Source organism: Bolinopsis microptera, chromosome 12, assembly GCF_026151205.1.
Source record: "Bolinopsis microptera isolate Bmic1 chromosome 12, MBARI_Bmic_1.0, whole genome shotgun sequence".
Lineage (NCBI taxonomy): Eukaryota > Metazoa > Ctenophora > Tentaculata > Lobata > Bolinopsidae > Bolinopsis > Bolinopsis microptera.
The window spans coordinates 12495021-12514051 of NC_087083.1; the positions used below are offsets into that span (position 1 = coordinate 12495021).

The window sequence follows — 19031 nt, forward strand, 5'->3', positions numbered from 1 at the left end:
CGTCGCAACGAGCTTCGTTGTTCGTCGACGTGCGACGAGCAACGAGAAAAATTGCGTGGCGCGTCGGGTGGCACATCTTAACGGGTGATACGCGTATAAATTTCGATCGCTGACGTACAGCGAACATCACAGCTGCGAGTGGCGTCAGCTAGTAGGATTTCATCCTACAAGGCACATCGCGTTTACCTAGCTAACCAGGTCATTTCCGCCTCCGGCGGTCGCGCGCTACTGCAAGCTTACCTGAGGACCCCAGGCTTTAATGTTGTTAATAGAGATTAGGCGGAATGACAGGCTGAGCGGGGCCCAGTAACTGCAAGCGAAAGGGCTATAGTTAGACTTAGAGCAACACATCGCGCCACAAGCCAAATATTTATCAACATCTTGACTAGCTACGCGGTCCTTTTCCGCATGCGCTCGCGCTGTGCTCAAAAATTGACGTCGCGTCGTCAATCTAGGTAGTGCGCCATCGACAGTGAGCCGCGCGTGCCGACTGTAGGATGGTTTTTTAGCGCTAATTTCGGCCAGCACAATTTTCTTCAAGCAAATAGATATTAAGTATCCTTTCCGACCTCCGATTGCAACAAAAATTGGTAAGCTTACTCATAGACTTACAAGGAAGGTGTCCGAAAAGTTTAAAGCCTATCCAACCATCAGACATTATGTTACAGCTAAAAGCAGCGTATTTTGCCCCATTTTGATCACTATATCAACTCCGATATCCACCAAATTTTTCGGACAGTTGTAAAAGCCCTATTGGAAGGTCGTCGCCAATTTTCAGAATGATCTCATTCAAGGAACTGAAGATATATCCAAATAATACGACAAAAATCAACGAATTTGGTCAAATTTGGTCAAATTACGCAACTTTTACAGTTAATTTTGCTCCAAAAGGCGCGCACCATCAAATATGGCACCTAGGCGAAACTCACTGATCTTTTCAAAAAGGTATGACAAATTTGGTATTGTGAAAATTCTCACAGTCTCTAGAAAACAATGGTACAAAAAATTTTAAAATCCGAGCAAGTTTATTTTTATGCAGGTGCACCTCCTAGTCAATCAATTAACATCAAGATTTTAGTTTTACATTTGACCTTTATGTCAAAAAATCTTTGAATTTTCAATCGGTGGTCGATGTTACCTGAGGACCTCAGGCTTCGTCCTTACTTCGTCACAGGACGATCGTTACTGGGCCGCGCTCAGCCTGTCATTCCGCCTAATCTCTTTACCAACATAATAGCCTGGGGTCCTCAGGTAAGACGATCGGAGCTCGACGAGCGTAGAAAGTGCTGGCGTCGTCCTGTGATGGTCGACGTATTTTTGCTTGCTGGGATCCGGCCGAATGACGCCACATGCAACGTGTAGGGTAAAACTAAAAACGCTTCCCTATATGAGATAATATGACAAAAATTGTTTTGGTCACGTGACCAGTCAATGACATTGATATTTCGCTGCTGGCGGTTTGGTGGAGGGTTAGGGTCAACGTTTATACATTATAGGGTCAAAGTTAGGACTAGAGTTGTACACTATTGACATTGTGAGGGTAATGGTTAAGGTTTATCACTAGCGACCTTTTCATCTGACCACAATATCGCAAAATGCTATTGGCTATGTTGTATGTCACGTGACAAATTTAGCCGAGGGTCGGAAGTCGGAAGTCGGAAGTCAGTGGACTCTGTTGGAGTCCGGCGGACTCCGAGCGGAGTCCAAGCTCCGCCGGACTCCGCCGGATTCAAGTCTGGCGGAGAGGTCCGGCGGAGTCCGCCAAGCACTCCGCCGGAGTCCGCGGCGGACCGGAGTCCGCCTAGGACACTCCGCCGAGCCGCCGCGGAGCCGCTCGGAGTCCGCGGCGGACTTTAAAGTCCGCTCGGAGTCCGCTCGGCTCCGCTCGGAGTCCGCCAAAATGTACTCGAGTCCAGTGTAAATACATTTTGGCGGAGCACCGCCGGAGTCCGCTCGGAGTCCGGCGGCTCCGCCGGAGTCCGCTCGGAGTCCGGCGGCTCCGCCGCGGACTCTACTCCGCGACGGATAGTGCCCATAAATGACTGGACTACACAACTTTAGAGTTAACTTTAGAGAAACTCATAAGTCATTTATCTCAAATTAAGCTGTTAGTGTCCATGATCAACCTGTGGCGACAATGTTTTACGTGAAATGTAAAAATCAGGAGTAATATAAAAAGTGTATTTTTAGATTAAAGTGCTAGCTCATAGTTTTAGAATTGTATAGATTAACGTTGGTCGTTTAGCCATCTAACAATCGATCGTGCCGTAATATATGGCCAGAGAATAATAGGGTCTTGGAAATTTTATAGTTGTTCAGTGGGTCGATTGACTGAACACGTTTGCACTTGGTATTTAAACTTACCAGTAGTTTATTTATGTTATGTACCGATGATAATGCAACTAGGATAACAACTAGGTAAGCCGTAAGTCTAATTCAAAACACACCGCACACCGTACATTCCAATCATTTGGTAGACCGGGTATTTTGGCGGGAATTCTGTTCCCACGGCACTGTTCTGATAGAAGCTGCTTCTACTAATGGTCCCAGAGGAACGGCTGTAAAGTAGCCAGACTTCTTGTCTCCTGTACTGGCTGACACATGCGTATTAAAGTTAGAAATTTCGCTGTGATATAAATATAATTGCTCTCGGAATTGAACAAACTCCTACTTATCTAGATCCTTTCTAAATTCGTTAGAGTTTCATGGACTGGGGAAAAATAATCGGTACAGTCTCCCTGCTTGTGTAATTAAGCAATGAAAACAATCCAAAATTATCACATATGACATAAGTTGTAATAGCAGAAACTTTCTAACCGTACATTCACCCGCCACTGGGCACTGTTCAAGAACCTATATCACTGTTTAAAATCATGACGTGAGCACTGTACATCCAATCAGCTATTCCTTTAGTTAGGATGATAGCCAAAACTATAAGGATTTTGGAGAACTAGCGTAATAGTCATAATTCTAAAATTTGAGTGAGTTACACGTGTTTTATTGACGATGATAAACATTTGCAATGTATTACGCTATGCAAGCGCGCACTGAGGGACTTTATGACGTCACGAGGCCACAGCTTATTATTGCAATAACACGCGTTACACGTACGCTAGAGAATTGGTTCTTTCGGCGATACGGTTTTTTTACCAGTTTGTCACAGCTGATTTAAATCTTAGCCAAATTGGAGACTACAAATTTTTCAGTTAACTGGTCCAATAATTTGTGTAAGTTTGGGTGAATTTCTATGTGCCAAATTTGAGATATCACTTTAAACACAAGAAAATATTACTGTCGGACAGATGTCGCTGTCGGACAGATGTCGTGTTACCCTTCGAGACAATACCATGGCTGAAATTAAAACAGGCAGGCAAAAATTCTTTGATTCGTTGATCCTCATCAAAATTGTTATGGTTTAAAAAGACGAGAGAAAATGGCGGAACACGAGGTCAGAAGAAATAACTTTCACTACTGGGTAACAATATCAAACCAGACTAAGAAGTCACGGACTTACTGGTCTGTGTGTGGGTATTTATAGACATGCAGCCCTAGAGCGAATCAGAATGCTGGATCGATATCACGTGACCATGGGCAAGCCAATAGGTTTAGTACGAACAATGTTGGCTTTGTTTAGGGTTAGGGTTAGGTACTGCATAGGTTATTTTGAACAAAAGGTGGTAAATTCCCCAAAAGGAATAAAAACGATCATGCCTGTCTGTGAGATTAACGTAACAAAACAAATGCTGAGCTGAATAATAGATACAAAAATTAGTTGACCATCGAAATAATTTTGATGAAACATTTTGATAAGAAGTAATGATTGGAACAAATCGTCGAATTGAATTTGATTGTTCTGGAAAGCCAATCAAATTCAAAAGTCATAATGTGATCAAAGCTATCTCTTTTCGTAAAATTAGGCGACCATCAATAATTTGGACCTTAGACTCCGTGTCTGACTTGTCTGGCCTGTTGATTATATTACTGTAACTCTATTGCCATGGTTTTGTTTAGCACAAAATGGTACAGGGCCTTATAGGCCTTGGAAACTATAAATCAATTGTTGGTAGCTGTGATGGGCTCCCCGTGCAGAAATGCATGAATGTCTTCCTCCTCGCTTACACTTGTGTGAGCGGTTCTTCACCAACAGTTGAAATTCGACATCTAGCGTCAAATAAGGCCAGCGCTATCTATACTAGTGGAGAATGCGACAGTCCACACTATTTTGTATTTAGCGCTAGCGTCAAATGAGGCCAAGAAAACAACAATTCAAGAAAAAAACAATTTTATTTAGTATCAATAGGTAGTGCGCCATCGACAGTGAGCCGCGCGTGCCAACTGTAGGATGGTTTTTTAGCGCTTATTTCGGCCAGCACAATTTTCTTCAAACAAATAGATATTGTGTATCTTTCCCGACCTCCAATTGCAACAAAAATTGGTAAGCTTACTCATAAACTTACAAGGAACGTGTCCGAAAAATTTAAAGCATATCCAATCCAACATCAAACATTATGTTACAGCTAAAAGCAGCGTATTTTGCCCCATTTTGATCACTATAAGTATATCAACCAAATTTTTCGGACAGTTGTGAAAGCCTTATTGCATGTTGGAAGGTTGTCGCCAATTTTCAGAATGATCTCATTTAAGGAACCGAAGATATATCCGAATAATACGACAAAAATCAATGAATTTGGTCAAATAACGCGACTTTTACAGCTACTTTTAGTTTTGCTCCAAAAGGCGCGCACCATCAAATATGGCACCTAGGCGAAACTCACTGATCTTTCCAAAAAGGTATGACAAATTTGGTATCATGAAAATTCTCACAGTCTCTAGAAAACAGTGGTACAAGTTTATTTTTATCGTGCACCCCCTGGCCTAGTATCAATTAAAGCAAACATAAACATATTTTATATATAACTAGCAGGACCTTTATACCAGAAATCTTAAAGGGGACTTGGATCGGAGTAGCACGAGATTGGATAGAAGGTATATACCTATTACAAAAATACGTCAAAAAGAACCCAGGGTGATACAGGATCGGAGAGTGCAGACCGTAAAGTTTACGCACCCACCCTTGCCTCCTAAATTCTTGGTTGGGTAAGCGGTAGGCATTTATGCGAACTTGGTCGATTATACTCCAAATCCCTTTGTTAAAAAGTAATAAAATGTATCTCAGGAGTTAACTTCATTCTACAATAAAAATATCAATACCAATTTATCGCATAAACTAGCCAGCGCTATCTATACGTACTATTGGAGAATGCGACAGTTCACGCTATTTTGTATTAAGCGCTAGCATAGCACTATTTTGACCATTGTTAATGGTCTGGCCCGAGTGCGCTACTGCGTAGCACTTGTGACTTGCCATCGGGCCAGAAGAAAGCGGCGCGCGCTACTTCGAAGAAATTTAGACGAGTAATATCCGTCAAGCACTATTTAGCGCTAGATGTCGCTCTCAAAAAAGGCCAGAAATTCTATACAAATAGCGCTAGTTGTCGCCTAGCGACAATGTCACGTAACTAGTTGATTGACGATGTCAATCCGTCGAGATCGTTGCTCTGCGAAGCAGAAACAACGATCGACGACGATGAGAGCAGGAATGCTAGGTTTTCGCGCGGCGCGTCGAAGCGAGAAGTCCTCAAGTAACTAGCATCATTTAGCGTCATCTGCATCATCTAGGTTCATTTAGCGTCATTTTAGCGTAATTTAGCGTCATCTAGCGTATCTTGCTCATTTAGCGTCATCTAGTGTCATCTAGCGTCATTTAAAGCGTATTTTAGCGTCATCTGCGGCATCTAGCGTCATCTAGCGTAATCTAGCGTCACCTCTAGTGCAATGAATTGGGAAGGATTGCCATGTAATTGGCGGCATTGTCGCTTATTAGGCAGTGCGCCATCCGACAGTAATTACAACGCGCGCGCTGATCATTGAATGGTTTTTTAGAGTTTATTTCAGGCCAGCAAATTATGTCGGAAACAATCAAGTAAGTTTTAATTCTTCCCATATAAACAATTGTTGAAATTTGGTCAGCGTACGGAAACACTAAGTTCTACTGATATGAACATAAATTTGTTTGAGCAATTTCGATGGCAGAATTTGAGTTATCAACGGATTTAAACCTATTTTGTCAATGTTTAGACCTCTTATCAAAGCCAATCTCTAACAAATAAATTATGTTTGCGCGTTTGGTAATTCAGCATGATCCATCATTTAATTGGTCATGTTCAGAACCGACAGATATGTTAGAATTATACGACAAAAGATTATTCAAATTTCGTCAAATTTACACGCGACTTTTACACCTAATTTTTCTCACAAAAGCGCGCACCCATCAAATTTGGCCACCTAGGCAAATAAACTCACTGGCATTCCATAAAGTATAACAAATTTCGGTTCTGTGAAAATTCTCACGTCTTATGAAAACTATGGTACACAAATTTAAATTTCCGATCAGTGTTTTTATCGTGCACCCCCTTCTAAATATTATTAGCGCTTTCTATCGCTATCTAGCGTCAATCTAGCTTCATCGGCGTTGCATCAGCGTGGCTCAGCAAACCCTACACCAGTGGGGATTATCTCAAAAGTAAATAAATCCGCTACTTACTAAAATCGAGCCGACCAAATTTTACGAAAATTCTTGTGAATTGGCCCTTTAGAATAGGAATGAAAAGTGTTTAGCTAGATCGGTGTATTTTTGGGACGCTGATTCCGAATCACCCCCATGAAGTAGGCAGTTGGGTTTAAAAATGTTCCCTGGAGAGTTATGGGCAAATAGAAACCGTTTTGGTCTACGTGACAGGCTAGTATGACGTTGCATTCGATTATTATGGGCTCGGGTCTGGTTAGGGTTGTGGTTTTAGATTATGGGATAGCTTCGGGGTTATGGTTTAGTTAGGGTTAAGGTGGGATTATGGTTTATGTAAAACCGTTTGTACGGTTTTCATAAACCATAAAACCTAAAGTCACGTGAAATGTTGGCTTCGCAGCGATTTTAGTGAAGAGCCTAAAAATAAAAACAAAATAACCATTCGGTTTTCAACAATATTTCCGTCCTCAGTAAATTTTAAGTTAGCTCCCACGTTCGAGGAGCCATAATTTGGGACTACTTAGATTGTGAATTAAACGGAAAGTTTGATTTTGGGGAATAAAAAATCTCCATACTCAGCGACAATGTATTTAAAGGCTGATTCTCGTATAATATTTGTTCCATTTATTAGGACCGACGAAGAGTTTAACTCGGCGCCAAATGCTTCCCAGAATCAGCACTAATGAAGGGACACAGATGCTGTTGGAAATTTCAATTATCATTTTCCACCTAGTGTAGTCACTACCTAGGCTCACCTGGGGACCTATGGCTTTCATGTTCATAAACATAGAGATTACGGCGATAATGGACAGGCTGAGCGCGGCCCAGTAATACTCGGCGCGCGTCCTGGTAGGTTATAAACCTCAACAATCAACAACTGTGATGCAATGATATATTTTTTGAATATTGCATTGTACTGGTATTCCGTATCATTATTTAATACTATTTTTGAAAAGTCATATAAACATGAATTATACTTGTATCACGTCGTGACCCCCCACGGTTGTTTCTCTTTGGTAGAGTTTCTACGATACAGGGGGGTCGCGCCGCGCACTCTTGCGCAGGCGGGACAGTACAACATATGACGTTTTAAAGCGATTGTACATATTTTGATTAGACCACGCCGTGTACGAGTTGCGAGGTGTTTCGTAGTCGCGCTACAAGGCCTTAATTAGTGAAACGACTAGGTAGGTCACGACTCGTGGATACAAAAATGCTTACCGAGCGACAGTTAAAACAAATTTTTATAGTATAAAACAATATTTTTTTGTATCCCACATCATTCACATTTTGTTCAAAAATATTTAAAGTCAAAATTAACACATTTCTAATAAGTGTTAGTTATAATAAATATAATTTGGGGTTATTTAATAATTAATTTTCACTCAAATGAACATAATCTTCACAATTTTTACTAGTGAGAACACTGGTTTCAGCGCGCGGCTGATCGAATAAGTTTGATTGGTTTACTATCTACAGTGTACAGCGTACATGAAAAAAACTTACTTACTGAATCTGCTTAATACTGAGAACATTTTAATTCAGTTGTGGTGCTAATGAGTTAGCCACAAATAATGTCAATTATGTAGGAGGGTAAGGACACAATTGCTAGTAGTGCTTCTTGGTGCCACGTTGACTACAATGAACCATTTTGCGGAGTTTCTCCAGCGGGCTTTTATCGGACGTGCGTGTTATTTATTGGTATGCACAGCCAGGCCAAACATTTTTGTTTTTGTGTCTGACCGTGTGGTTGCTACCGGGTGTCAGAGTATTATAAACACTAATACAATGATACACCTATAAAATTTGCTAATACAATTTCATGCAGAGTCCGATTTTGCTGCAACAAGTCAGACACCGCAGTTTAAGCCGCCATTGTACCGGTTAAGTGACACCGTATAACACGAGGTTTAGGATGTCATTTTGTAATCAACTTTTTGGATGGATAATTCAAGTAACTTGTTCGAAGTAAATTTACAGTCTCTGACTCCTATAGAGTTTGTATGGGTCTGATATCGGCAAGAAGAAACGTTACGGTGCGACGCTAAGAAACCGCGCAATTGTTGAGGTAGGAGTTAGCTGCGACGAGTTTTAACTTATATTAAGTTATAGAGCTCCGTACGGAAAATAACGAAATATTTTTGTTATTTAGTATTTGTAATAAATTACACGTTTTTATCTTTTATCTGAGGCATGCGTCCAAATACTGTTAAAGTTGTCATTTATGCCTCTCATTATTCTGAACCTGCTTTGGGGCATCTGAAGACGATCGTTTTGCCTTTGATTTGATTGGTCTAATGGATGGGTTCACAATGTCAGGTTTATTCTGTGGATTGGAGTACTGAATTGATTCAAAGCAAGAGATTTATAAATAAAGTTATGGCCTTGGCTTTGGTTGAGTATTAGACGGGTCCATCCCTCAGTCAGACTGTTAGTTAAGAGTATGAGAGATAAGGGGTACCATATATTTCACTATTTTATATGTTCAGTTAAGTACGAAGTTTGTATAGGATTATGAACTAGTAAGGAGTTTTCATGAATGTAATAACGGTTTGGTTGATTCCTTGGAATAGGAATTCAGCTCCTTTTTTATTGTCTAAATAAGGTCTAACAAGTTTATTATGAACTACGATTTAGAGCGGGACTCACTTTGCACATGGTTTAATACGTGGATTAACAGAGTATTAAAATTAGACTCATTATTTACCAGTATTATAAATTGATAGGTCTTGGAACGAGCACATGTTTTGAATTTGTTTTGGGTATGAGTTTGCATCTCAAAAATTATTCTAATACATCTCTTCAGTGTAAGAAATACAAGGGTTGATAACTTGGTTAGAGACACACCACCCATATCTGAGATGGCGAACGTAAGGTTGTGATATCAATAGTGTGTTGGGATATTGCTTGTGCAGTTTTATAGGTAGACAGTTTTTTATGCGGTTAAATACGTCCACAAAGCATTTTAGTTTCTTGATTTAATGATTCGATGTGAGGTTTCCAGTCAGTTTTTCATCAAGCTGCAACCGAGAAATTTAGTTGTTTTAAAAAGTATTATTATGGAGCCCCGTCTATGGAGAGATTTTAAATCATCGGGAGTACTGATGTAGCCGATTCATTTACACGTGTGTTTGGGGGAGAATTACATATAACAGCTCTTCTTAGCGTTAATATGTAATCAGTGTACATTTCATGTATCTAGAGAAATCGACGAAAGTATATCGTTAGCTACTTTATAAAGTCTTTTTTTCGAGTCTGCAGAATCGAATAGGTTAGTGTCGTAAGCAAATAAGTATACTTGACCTTTATTAGATACGTTGCATAGGGCATTTATATACAGGTGGAATAGTTAGGGACCAAGAACAGAGCTTGGGGAACTCCCCACCACAGGAAGTTTATCGAGTTTTCATTAAGACGTGAAACATATTGGCCGGTTTGACAGAGTACTTTTTATCAAATCAGTGCGTTGCCCCTAATTCCGTAATTATTTTAATTTGATAAAAGCTTCTCGTGGATATCGTGTCGGATGCCTTACTAAAGCAATGAAAATGCCAAGAAAACGTGTTTCTGTCTTTTAGTGTGATTCGGATATGGCTAACAGATAGTTCAGTGGTGGCTTGTTGAGGACCTTTCTAAATCAAAATTGGGTCTTCATAAATGATTCTTTTTGCATTTAGGAAGCTTGTACATTATTTATAAATAGTTTCTCTAATAAATTTTTCCAAATATGGTAAGGTGATATTGGCCTATAGTTTTCAAATAGTTCCTGATTATCTATTTTATAGAGGGACTTATCTTTCTAATTTTAAGTTCATCTGGGATATTTCCATGTTGCATGCAATGGTTGTTAAAGTGTTGGCTAAAAAGGGAGATATTATTCTAGCAGACTTTTTTTTATAAGTTGAATTGGGAAATGTCACAAGATTTACAATTTGACGACTCATTTTATATCTTTAATTTCATACTGTGTACATTCACCTTTCGATATATACTTGACTCCACCAGGTTTTAGGTGTGATGTTTGAGGAACGTGGGATTGCTTCAGGGTTTATTATCTTCAGAATAAATTTCATTTAGTAGATTGGATGAATATCGACTGAAATATTTATTGAATTCTTTAGCTATATTCATACGTTTATTTTTTTTTGATCGTTCAAGGATTTAAACATGGCTTTTTTTCACGCCGTGGATTTTCCACGAATAGTGTTTATGATTTCCCACGTTTTCTTACTATCCCCAGAGCGGTCATTAAGTTACCTGCTTAATGATTCTTCTTGTCACCGGTCAATAAGTACCTTGAGAATGCTTCCTGTAATCCTTTATATTCAAGTATCTTTTTGCTATATTCATAAAGTGAGGCAATTTACACTCCTCGCGTTTAATATTATTATCATTTGTTAGCAATATACTTTTTTCGTATGAGACTTTTATCCACAAACATGAGCGAGGTCTTTCGTTCGAATTGACCGGTTTCCACTCATCCCCCCCCCACCCCCAATACATAGTAAATCCATGGGTTGTTCAAAGCAGTTACGTTTTAGATCAATTTAGGTTGTCATGTTTGAATGCTCGTTCTAGGTGCCTTCTGAAAAGTAGTGCAGAAAACCTACATGATGTTTCAGGAGGATTGGTATGTAGTTTGTCATTATCAATTGAGTGAGAAAGGAGTCTACATTTGAGGTGCTATAGCGTAATAGTGTGCGTGTTTAAGTTTAGGTTCATCAGCTACAAAATTAGACATACTATTGTTTTGAAAGATGGCATGTGGTGAGAAAACATTGAGTTGCAACGTTCCTGTATAACATCGTGCTTTCGATTTCAATTAGTGAAATATTATCAATAAAAGGATGGGTTACATCCAGGCTTTTCGAGTGTTTGGATAGATATCGTTGGTGAGTACCCTAATCCGGATTATGTTTTCTAATTCTTGTGTGCATCTTCTATTGCGTTATGGAGGTTAATTTTAAAAATCACCAAATTACATGTCTTTAACTTTGGGATGTTTACCCATTAATACTTGGAGATCAGCGAGAAACTAGTCAATGTCATCTCCTAGGGGGTCATTTAGTTTACTCCTACGTTTATGTTTTAAGTTTCTTGATGAATAGTCACAAGCGGCTTTCTAAATTACTGGTGACGTTTGATAACTTCTACATTAAACGACTGCATTAAAAGCATTGTGAACATAATATTGCAACGCCCGTTCCTTCGATTTGTTATGCATTGTAGTATATCGGTAGAACTCATGATTCCATTAATAGGGTAAACGGTATCTCTTCTGGCTAATATTTGGTTTCGGCAAGGCCTAGATAGGGAAATTGTGTTTGAGGCACTCTTATTCAGATAGGAGATGGTCGAAGTTGCTCTTTAATGACCGTCGATATTCAGGAAGAAAGAGCTCCATTTTTATGAAGTTGGCCACTAAGTTCGTCGTTATTAAATTTGTGGTGGAGTATGGCCTTACAATATTCTAGAACTGTGACATTTTCAGAATCATGGGGGTCGTTGTTTTTTTATCCGACTACTAATCTTATCTTTAATCGGGTTGTATGTTTAAGGATTTAGCGCTTTTGCACTGACGACAAAGTAATTTGAGTGATCAGGTTGCCTCAGAGTTTTTGAACATTTTTCATGTATATGCAATTACATTTAAACATTCTAACTAATTTTTTGACCTAAACATAAGCTCTTTAGGAAGTGACTGCAATTTTTCCCTTATTTGAGAAGTTACATAACTGGTAAAACTGTAACCGCCTCTCCTCTGGAACTGACTGACGGTCTCCGTAACTCTGCTAGTCGGTCCTCTTCGTTTATCATACTCCTCGGTGGAGCCTGAAATATGGTTTGTTTATTTAGGCAGCAAGGACCCTAGCACCTGTTCGTTAAGGGGAAGGTGTCAGGAATGTTTTGTCGATCAACTGGTCTTGGACAAATTGATGGACCTACATGCCTATAATGGATCAGCATAAGCCTTTAAAACCTTGACACTCTGAACACAGAACTCTCCTTTAGATGTAAGAAGTCGTCTGCAAGTTCATTAAACAAGTTTACTTTTCTATTCAAATCAGCAATTTTAGTAGAAGCAGACGGGCATAAAACATAAACAAACATTTATGGTTCAGCAGCTTAATTTCTTTTATTTTGTTAACAGCGATCTACATACACTTCTGACGTTACTTGTGGTTGCTTTTTATCTTTGATCCCGCAACATGATTACAACATTGATGTAGTTGACAGCTGTACAGGTCCAATGTTTGTTGATTATAGGCGCCATTCTTAAGGCCAGGCTTGAGTCTCCAAATGTTATTACGTTTATTAGTCCCAAACTTGAGCATTTCTGTATTTGAATCTCCTATCAAGATGTAGAGTTTTTGTTTTCAGTAACTGATCTGATACGTGGGGCTTATATCTGATGTCCTTGGGTGACGTTACTCTTTGGTATTGAATGAGTGAAAATGTATTGTGTATTTTTCTTGTCATATGGATGAGAGTGTTCGGTGGGTGGATGTTTGCGTCAGACTTGACACCAGACATTTTTGTCAAGGAACTGGATGGAGCATTCTTGGCGTGTGGATGTCTGTGAAGATGGGATGATTCAGAATCTATAGTGGGCTCGTCGTCACTGATGTGTCTTGGGAAGTGAACTATTAGGGCCCTTTCGTAACAGTTATGAGACATGAATTTATGAACAGGAGGTGAGGAGGCACTCTCAGGATTGTGACTTGAGGTGGGGTGCTGTTCGTAGTATAATTCCTGTTCTAGGGAAATTGATTTTCTCCCAGTATCGGCTGAAGCACCTGGGGGATTGGGCGTTGAATCGGCACCAGATTTGGAAACTGTATTCGTGTAAAGGAGCTCCGAAACGCAACAGTTGAGCGGGCCTGATTCAGCACAAATGACAACTGACTCTAGTGATGTGGTGTATTTGAGGCTGTTTATCTCATTGATGATTTATAGTTTGAGGTCGGGTGAAGCTTTTCTGATTGGTGCTCTATGGGAGTTGTGGGTTAAGGGACAACTGTGGGTGGGTGGTGTGAGTGGGGGGTTTTTTTGGGGGGGGGGGTGGGTGTGACACGACTAGGTTGGACCCAGGTCTGAGAGCTTGTGGTGCTTGGTGATTGTGGGGCCTGCTTAGGATACGGCAGTGATTTTCTTAAGGTTTCCATACTAGTCTGATGCTCAGTGATCTGTTTTTTCTTGTTTTAAGTTTCTCATCAACCTGACCTTCTTGGAGGGTCCCGATGTTGAATATGTAGTCATTGTCTCCTAGCTTGAGTATTCTCTCACGAAAATGGTCTTGGTGGTAGCTCGAGATCGTTTTGTGTGGATATAGCGAAGTTAGTTTCTCCTTCATTTTATTGACATTTCGTCAAGATCAATGTTTTTATTCCTCTTGATTTAGAACATATTGAGAAGTAATAGTCTCGATCTGTGGTTGTTTAGAGCTGGGCAAGCCAGGGGCCTTGAAACCAAAGCGGACAGTGCCTTCACTCTATCTGTGTAACAAAACTGGTCGGAAATACCTTGTAGTTTACAACTATATTGGTTGTGCCAGGTTTGTGGGCAAGAGGTACAATTCAATAATACATGAGGTTTTATCACTAGTTCCACTGGGACATTTATCATACCTGATGTACGGTTTCGAGGTTTCTCTGATTTAGGTGCTTTCTTCGGGGCTTTTTGGCTGGTACCTTTGCTATATCCTTTGCTTGTACGGTTTGGGGGTTGCTGCGGTCTTTGGTGTTGGTGTCTTTCTTTTATACCTTATTCTAGGAAAACACGATCATGGGGGTGTGCCAGGTGCACTCAGAGAGTGCCTACTTTCATCGTGTCAGCTTCGCATGAACTATATAGTTAATGGGTGGGTGGTCTGGTGGGTAATGAGTTGTAAGCCAGGAATGATGTTGAGAGACACTTGAAAATTTCATTGATTTGCAGTTGAAACTGAAAGGTATTTTAATGAAATATTAATTAATTAATTTAGACCATATGGTGGACATGATAGGGGGTGGGTGGGGGTGGTCGATGAATCTTTTCATGCTTTGTTTGGGGAGGGTGGGTGGGGGCGGTGGTGGATGGATCTATTCATGTTCATGTTTTTGGGAGGGTGGGTGGGGGTGGTTGGAGGGTTCTTTTGGATTCTTTATTATGTTCGGGGAGGGATGCAGATGAATTACAGGCATTCAGAGTGAAGACAAGTAGAGATAAATGGCCGGGTTCATTTGAACAGGAAAATTGTGGCAGGCATGTCTGTTTGACAAACCTGCACAAAAGGTTAGGAGTTCAAGGTACAATAAACTTAATAGTTCAATAAGTAAGTCAATTTAGAGAATAATTCATATTCCATACTAAATTAAGTAAATAATATATACAATCTAATCATTTCCTAAAGATATATCTCTTAACTCCAAATTAATCAATATCATTTCATTATCATTATTTAGACAATATCCAAATCATTACTTAGTGTAAGAACTTTCGATTAATCTATATCTACAGTTGGATCAACTCTCCAAAACTACGAAATACAAATAATTCAGGTTGTGTCCAACCAGGAAGCCGGCAGTCCTGTGTTTACTTAGACTTTAAGGTATGGGGTAAGGGAGGGGTTTTGGATGATCTGGGATTTATGAGGTTGTGTTCCATGATCTACTCATCTTCGGGTTTGTGCTTCATCTCCGACCAGTGGCACCTATTCAAACCACCCTGCAACACCCCCACAGATCATTTGTTCTTTAGCAACACATGGACATTGGGCTCCTGGCCTCACTTGACTTCCTCAAATTTATTGGTTATTTAGTAGTGTTGAAAGTATTTAAAACGTTCACAATTGCTCTAACCTGAGCCCTCTCGCTTGCAGTAGCGCGGCCGTCCCCCGAAGGCGGCCAAATTTTTTTATCTGTGAAAACAAGAGCGTCTCGCAGTACAAGCGTAGTCTCATGGCTTTGAAAATCACAAAAATCATATCATAATAACTATAATGTAGCAAACATGAAACACATAATAGTGCGCGCAAGTTCGAATTGGCGATCACTAGCTCTTTTTTAAAATATTTTTTACTGTAAATGTTAACGTGTGTTACTTGTGTAAATCTTTTGCATATTTAGACTGTAGACGAGTTCATTCTCGGCGCGCGCTTGTAGATTTTAAAATCTACAAAAGGAACTTATATCGCAGCTGTGCTTACCAGGCACGCAATTCTTTGTGCGGAGCTATTTTCAAGCTTCCTGAACATAGATACAGTGCACTCTGTGTACCCCCCCCCAAAGCTAAATAACATGAACACATGTGGTCACACAAGGTTTTTAAAACTTATAAATGTTCAAAATGTACATAACTTGTGTTTAGATTGTGCAGAGTTCTAATATTTCGGAAAACGATTCTCTCGAATCGATTTTAAATTGTAATTGTCCAGACGGATTTATTATTTAATTAATATCATTGCGTATATTATTAATAGGATCGTACGCACGAAATTAATGACTGATAAATGAATGTTTTGATGCATGACGGTATCCTCAAACCTGCATCTATAATATATTATATAATTAGTAGTTGTTCCACCACTTTTTCCACTTTGCAATGCACTTAATTTCATCAAGATCACGAATATTGTTTATACTTTAATTCATATATTATTTAAGGTTCCTTTCTTGGATACTGAATAATAATTATTCAGATTTAATCTTCATCCTAGTTCTTCCAAATACTATAATTTTATTCATCACAATACTCCTAAGTTTGTTTTGCTCATAATGTTCTCCTAGGCCCGTTTATATTTGTTAACTTAGTTTGATTCGGTCCTTATCGGCATTGGCGAAATTAATCGTTATTTAAGAAAGCCCAACGATACTTCTGTATCAGTATATTTATTATATGTTTATTGCATGCAAATTTGCTATTGAAGCTAATCCCTTCCATGACGCTGGCATTTTATAGCGGACTTTCATTTCGAAACTTTATTCGGTGTAATAACAGTTATCGTTCGTTTATTTGTAGAATTCGTTTCAGTATATTGATCACATGGATTATGAATCCCTACTTTGCCTAAATCATTATTCGTTTAGATTGTTATTGGTGTGTAAACTGATATGATTAAGTTTTGTTTTCAGAATCTTAGAAAGGAAGTAATGAAAAGATCAAGTGTAATTTCGTTTACACTTAGCTCGAAAAGGAAATGTGGCTTGAAGTCTAGTAGTCTTAAATCGAAGTCTGGTATTCTGTGTTTTCAGAATGAAGACAATGAATCAAAATGTAGCAGAGAACCTCCATTTGTTTCTAAAACTATTGCCCTCGAAGATACCTTAACAGTTGCTCATAGACTGAAGTCAGAAGGAAACACTTTAGCTGAGAATTCTAGATTTTGGGAAGCCCTGTCCAAATTTAAAAAGGCTATAGAACTCTTACTTGAGCTTAAAAGTAATGGGTCAGATGACCTGGAGAATAATCGTACGAATCAATTTTGTGTCCTGCTCTCGGTTCTACACGAGTTGTGCTCACAGTGCTATTCTGAACTTGGGGAAGTTTATCCTGCAGTTGAATCTGCTGAGAAGGCAGTAAGTTACAACAAATCCTGTTATCTTGCCCTTCAAACACTGGCACGAGCACAGATTAACATTGGGGAACTCTATCTGGCCAAAGAAAGTATTCAATGTAGTTTACATCTGGACCCCAGCTGTTCTGAATCGTGGACTGATTTAAAACATACACTTTCATTGACTAAGAGTCTACAGTCTACCTCTTGGTCCAATCTACCTGTTGAAACTCGACCAGGCATTGTTTGCCAAAGATAATCTGGCTTTTGTCATATATTACAATGTGTCCAGGTAGATTGCTTCTCAAAACGGCATTTAAAATTTGTGATCAAACAATCTTAAAAGCTTCTTTCTTGAATGACTTGTGTTTAGATTTGGGTTTTTACTTATACAATATTGTTATACTGTATCGTTCTTCATTGACTATTTATATTGTTTACCTAACATAGGTTTGAAAATATTAAATAAAGTTAAAATCAATTCAGCAAAGTTTCAATTTTCATCAGTTTTGGAATTGAAATAAATGTTCTGTTTTAATTTACTCTTTTAATATAGCATTTCCCATTTTTGATGATATGAACTATTTGTCTAAATCGCTTTTGATACTGTTGAATTCTAATCTTTTTTTATCAGATGGATGAAACATTGTTATCAAAGGCGGCTGTTTATCCTGAATCAGAAGATTTTGATGGACCCACTGTGAAGGGCTATGATTTCTCCCAAAGTTCAGTTGATTATGATGCTCTATTTGAATCATACAGAACTATGGGGTTTCAAGCTACAAATTTTGCAGCCGCTGTAGATATGATAAACGAAATGCTGGCTGCAAAATCATGTCCATTTGAGGGGTTTAAAATGCCTGATGTCAGACAAGAATCTGGTTGTACTATATTTTTAGGATTCACTAGTAATATGATCAGCAGTGGTGTCCGGGAAAACATAAAGTTCCTTGTGAAAGAAAACTTGGTAGATGTCCTTGTTACAACGTGTGGTGCTATTGAAGAAGACATTATGAAATGTTTTGCTCCTCATCAAATTGGAAGGTTTGATTATGATGGCAAAACTTTGCGTTCTAAAGGCTTAAACCGTATCGGCAATTTGATTGTCCCATCCAAAAACTATGAGCTCTTTGAAGAATGGTTAATGCAATCCTTAATTTTATGCTTGATGAACAGATTGAAAAAGGAGAGATATGGAGTCAGTAAAATGACTACTCTAATGGGGAGCGCATTCAACAACGAAGACTGTGTACTGTATGGCATGGAAAAAAACAAAAATTCCGGTCTTCTGTCCTGCTATAATTGACGGAGCAGTTGGTGATGTCATGTATTTTCACTCTTATAACAGAGAAGGACTTATAATGGATCTCACTCAAGACATCAGAGCTATAAACAGGACTGCTGTCGGTGCTCAAAAGAGTGGTATGATAATATTGGGAGGTGGCGTTATAAAACATCACATAGCTAATGCTAATTTAATGAGAAATGGTACAGATTTTTCAGTTTACATAAATACTGCTCAGCCTTTTGACGGTTCTGATTCTGGTGCTACTCCAGATGAAGCAGTTTCTTGGGGTAAAATTAAACATGGATGTAAAGAACCTGTTAAAATATATTGTGAAGCAACACTTGTATTTCCTTTAATTGTAGCACAAACATTTGCTAAATATCATCAAAAACGGTTGGAAAAGAGTAAAACCACCAATGAATGAGCTATTTATTATATTTTTTTTTTTTTTCAAAACCCCTGTTAGGTTTTTTTAATGGTTTGCTTTTAGCGTTTTGATTTTTATATGTATTTGTAGTATTATTAACAGAACGTTCAGCTATTCTTATTTCATGATACTAGTAAAATGAAGCTCTAAGGAATAAAAACTTGTAATTTTTTTTTAATAAAAAATAAACTAAAAT

At 38.8% G+C, this 19031-nt stretch overlaps 2 protein-coding genes across 2 annotated transcripts in view; both read left to right on the top strand.

Moving 5' to 3' along the window:
* Positions 1–19031, top strand: part of LOC134824344 (NAD(P) transhydrogenase, mitochondrial-like) — a 1149555-nt gene that overhangs the window by 756450 nt on the left and 374074 nt on the right. The window lies entirely within an intron of this gene.
* On the top strand, positions 17752–18898 carry LOC134824353 (deoxyhypusine synthase-like). Its single transcript, XM_063836243.1, is given in 4 exon segments — positions 17752–18259; positions 18262–18319; positions 18321–18393; positions 18395–18898. Coding segments are annotated over 4 exon segments (1074 nt in total). The 5' UTR covers positions 17752–17754; the 3' UTR covers positions 18833–18898.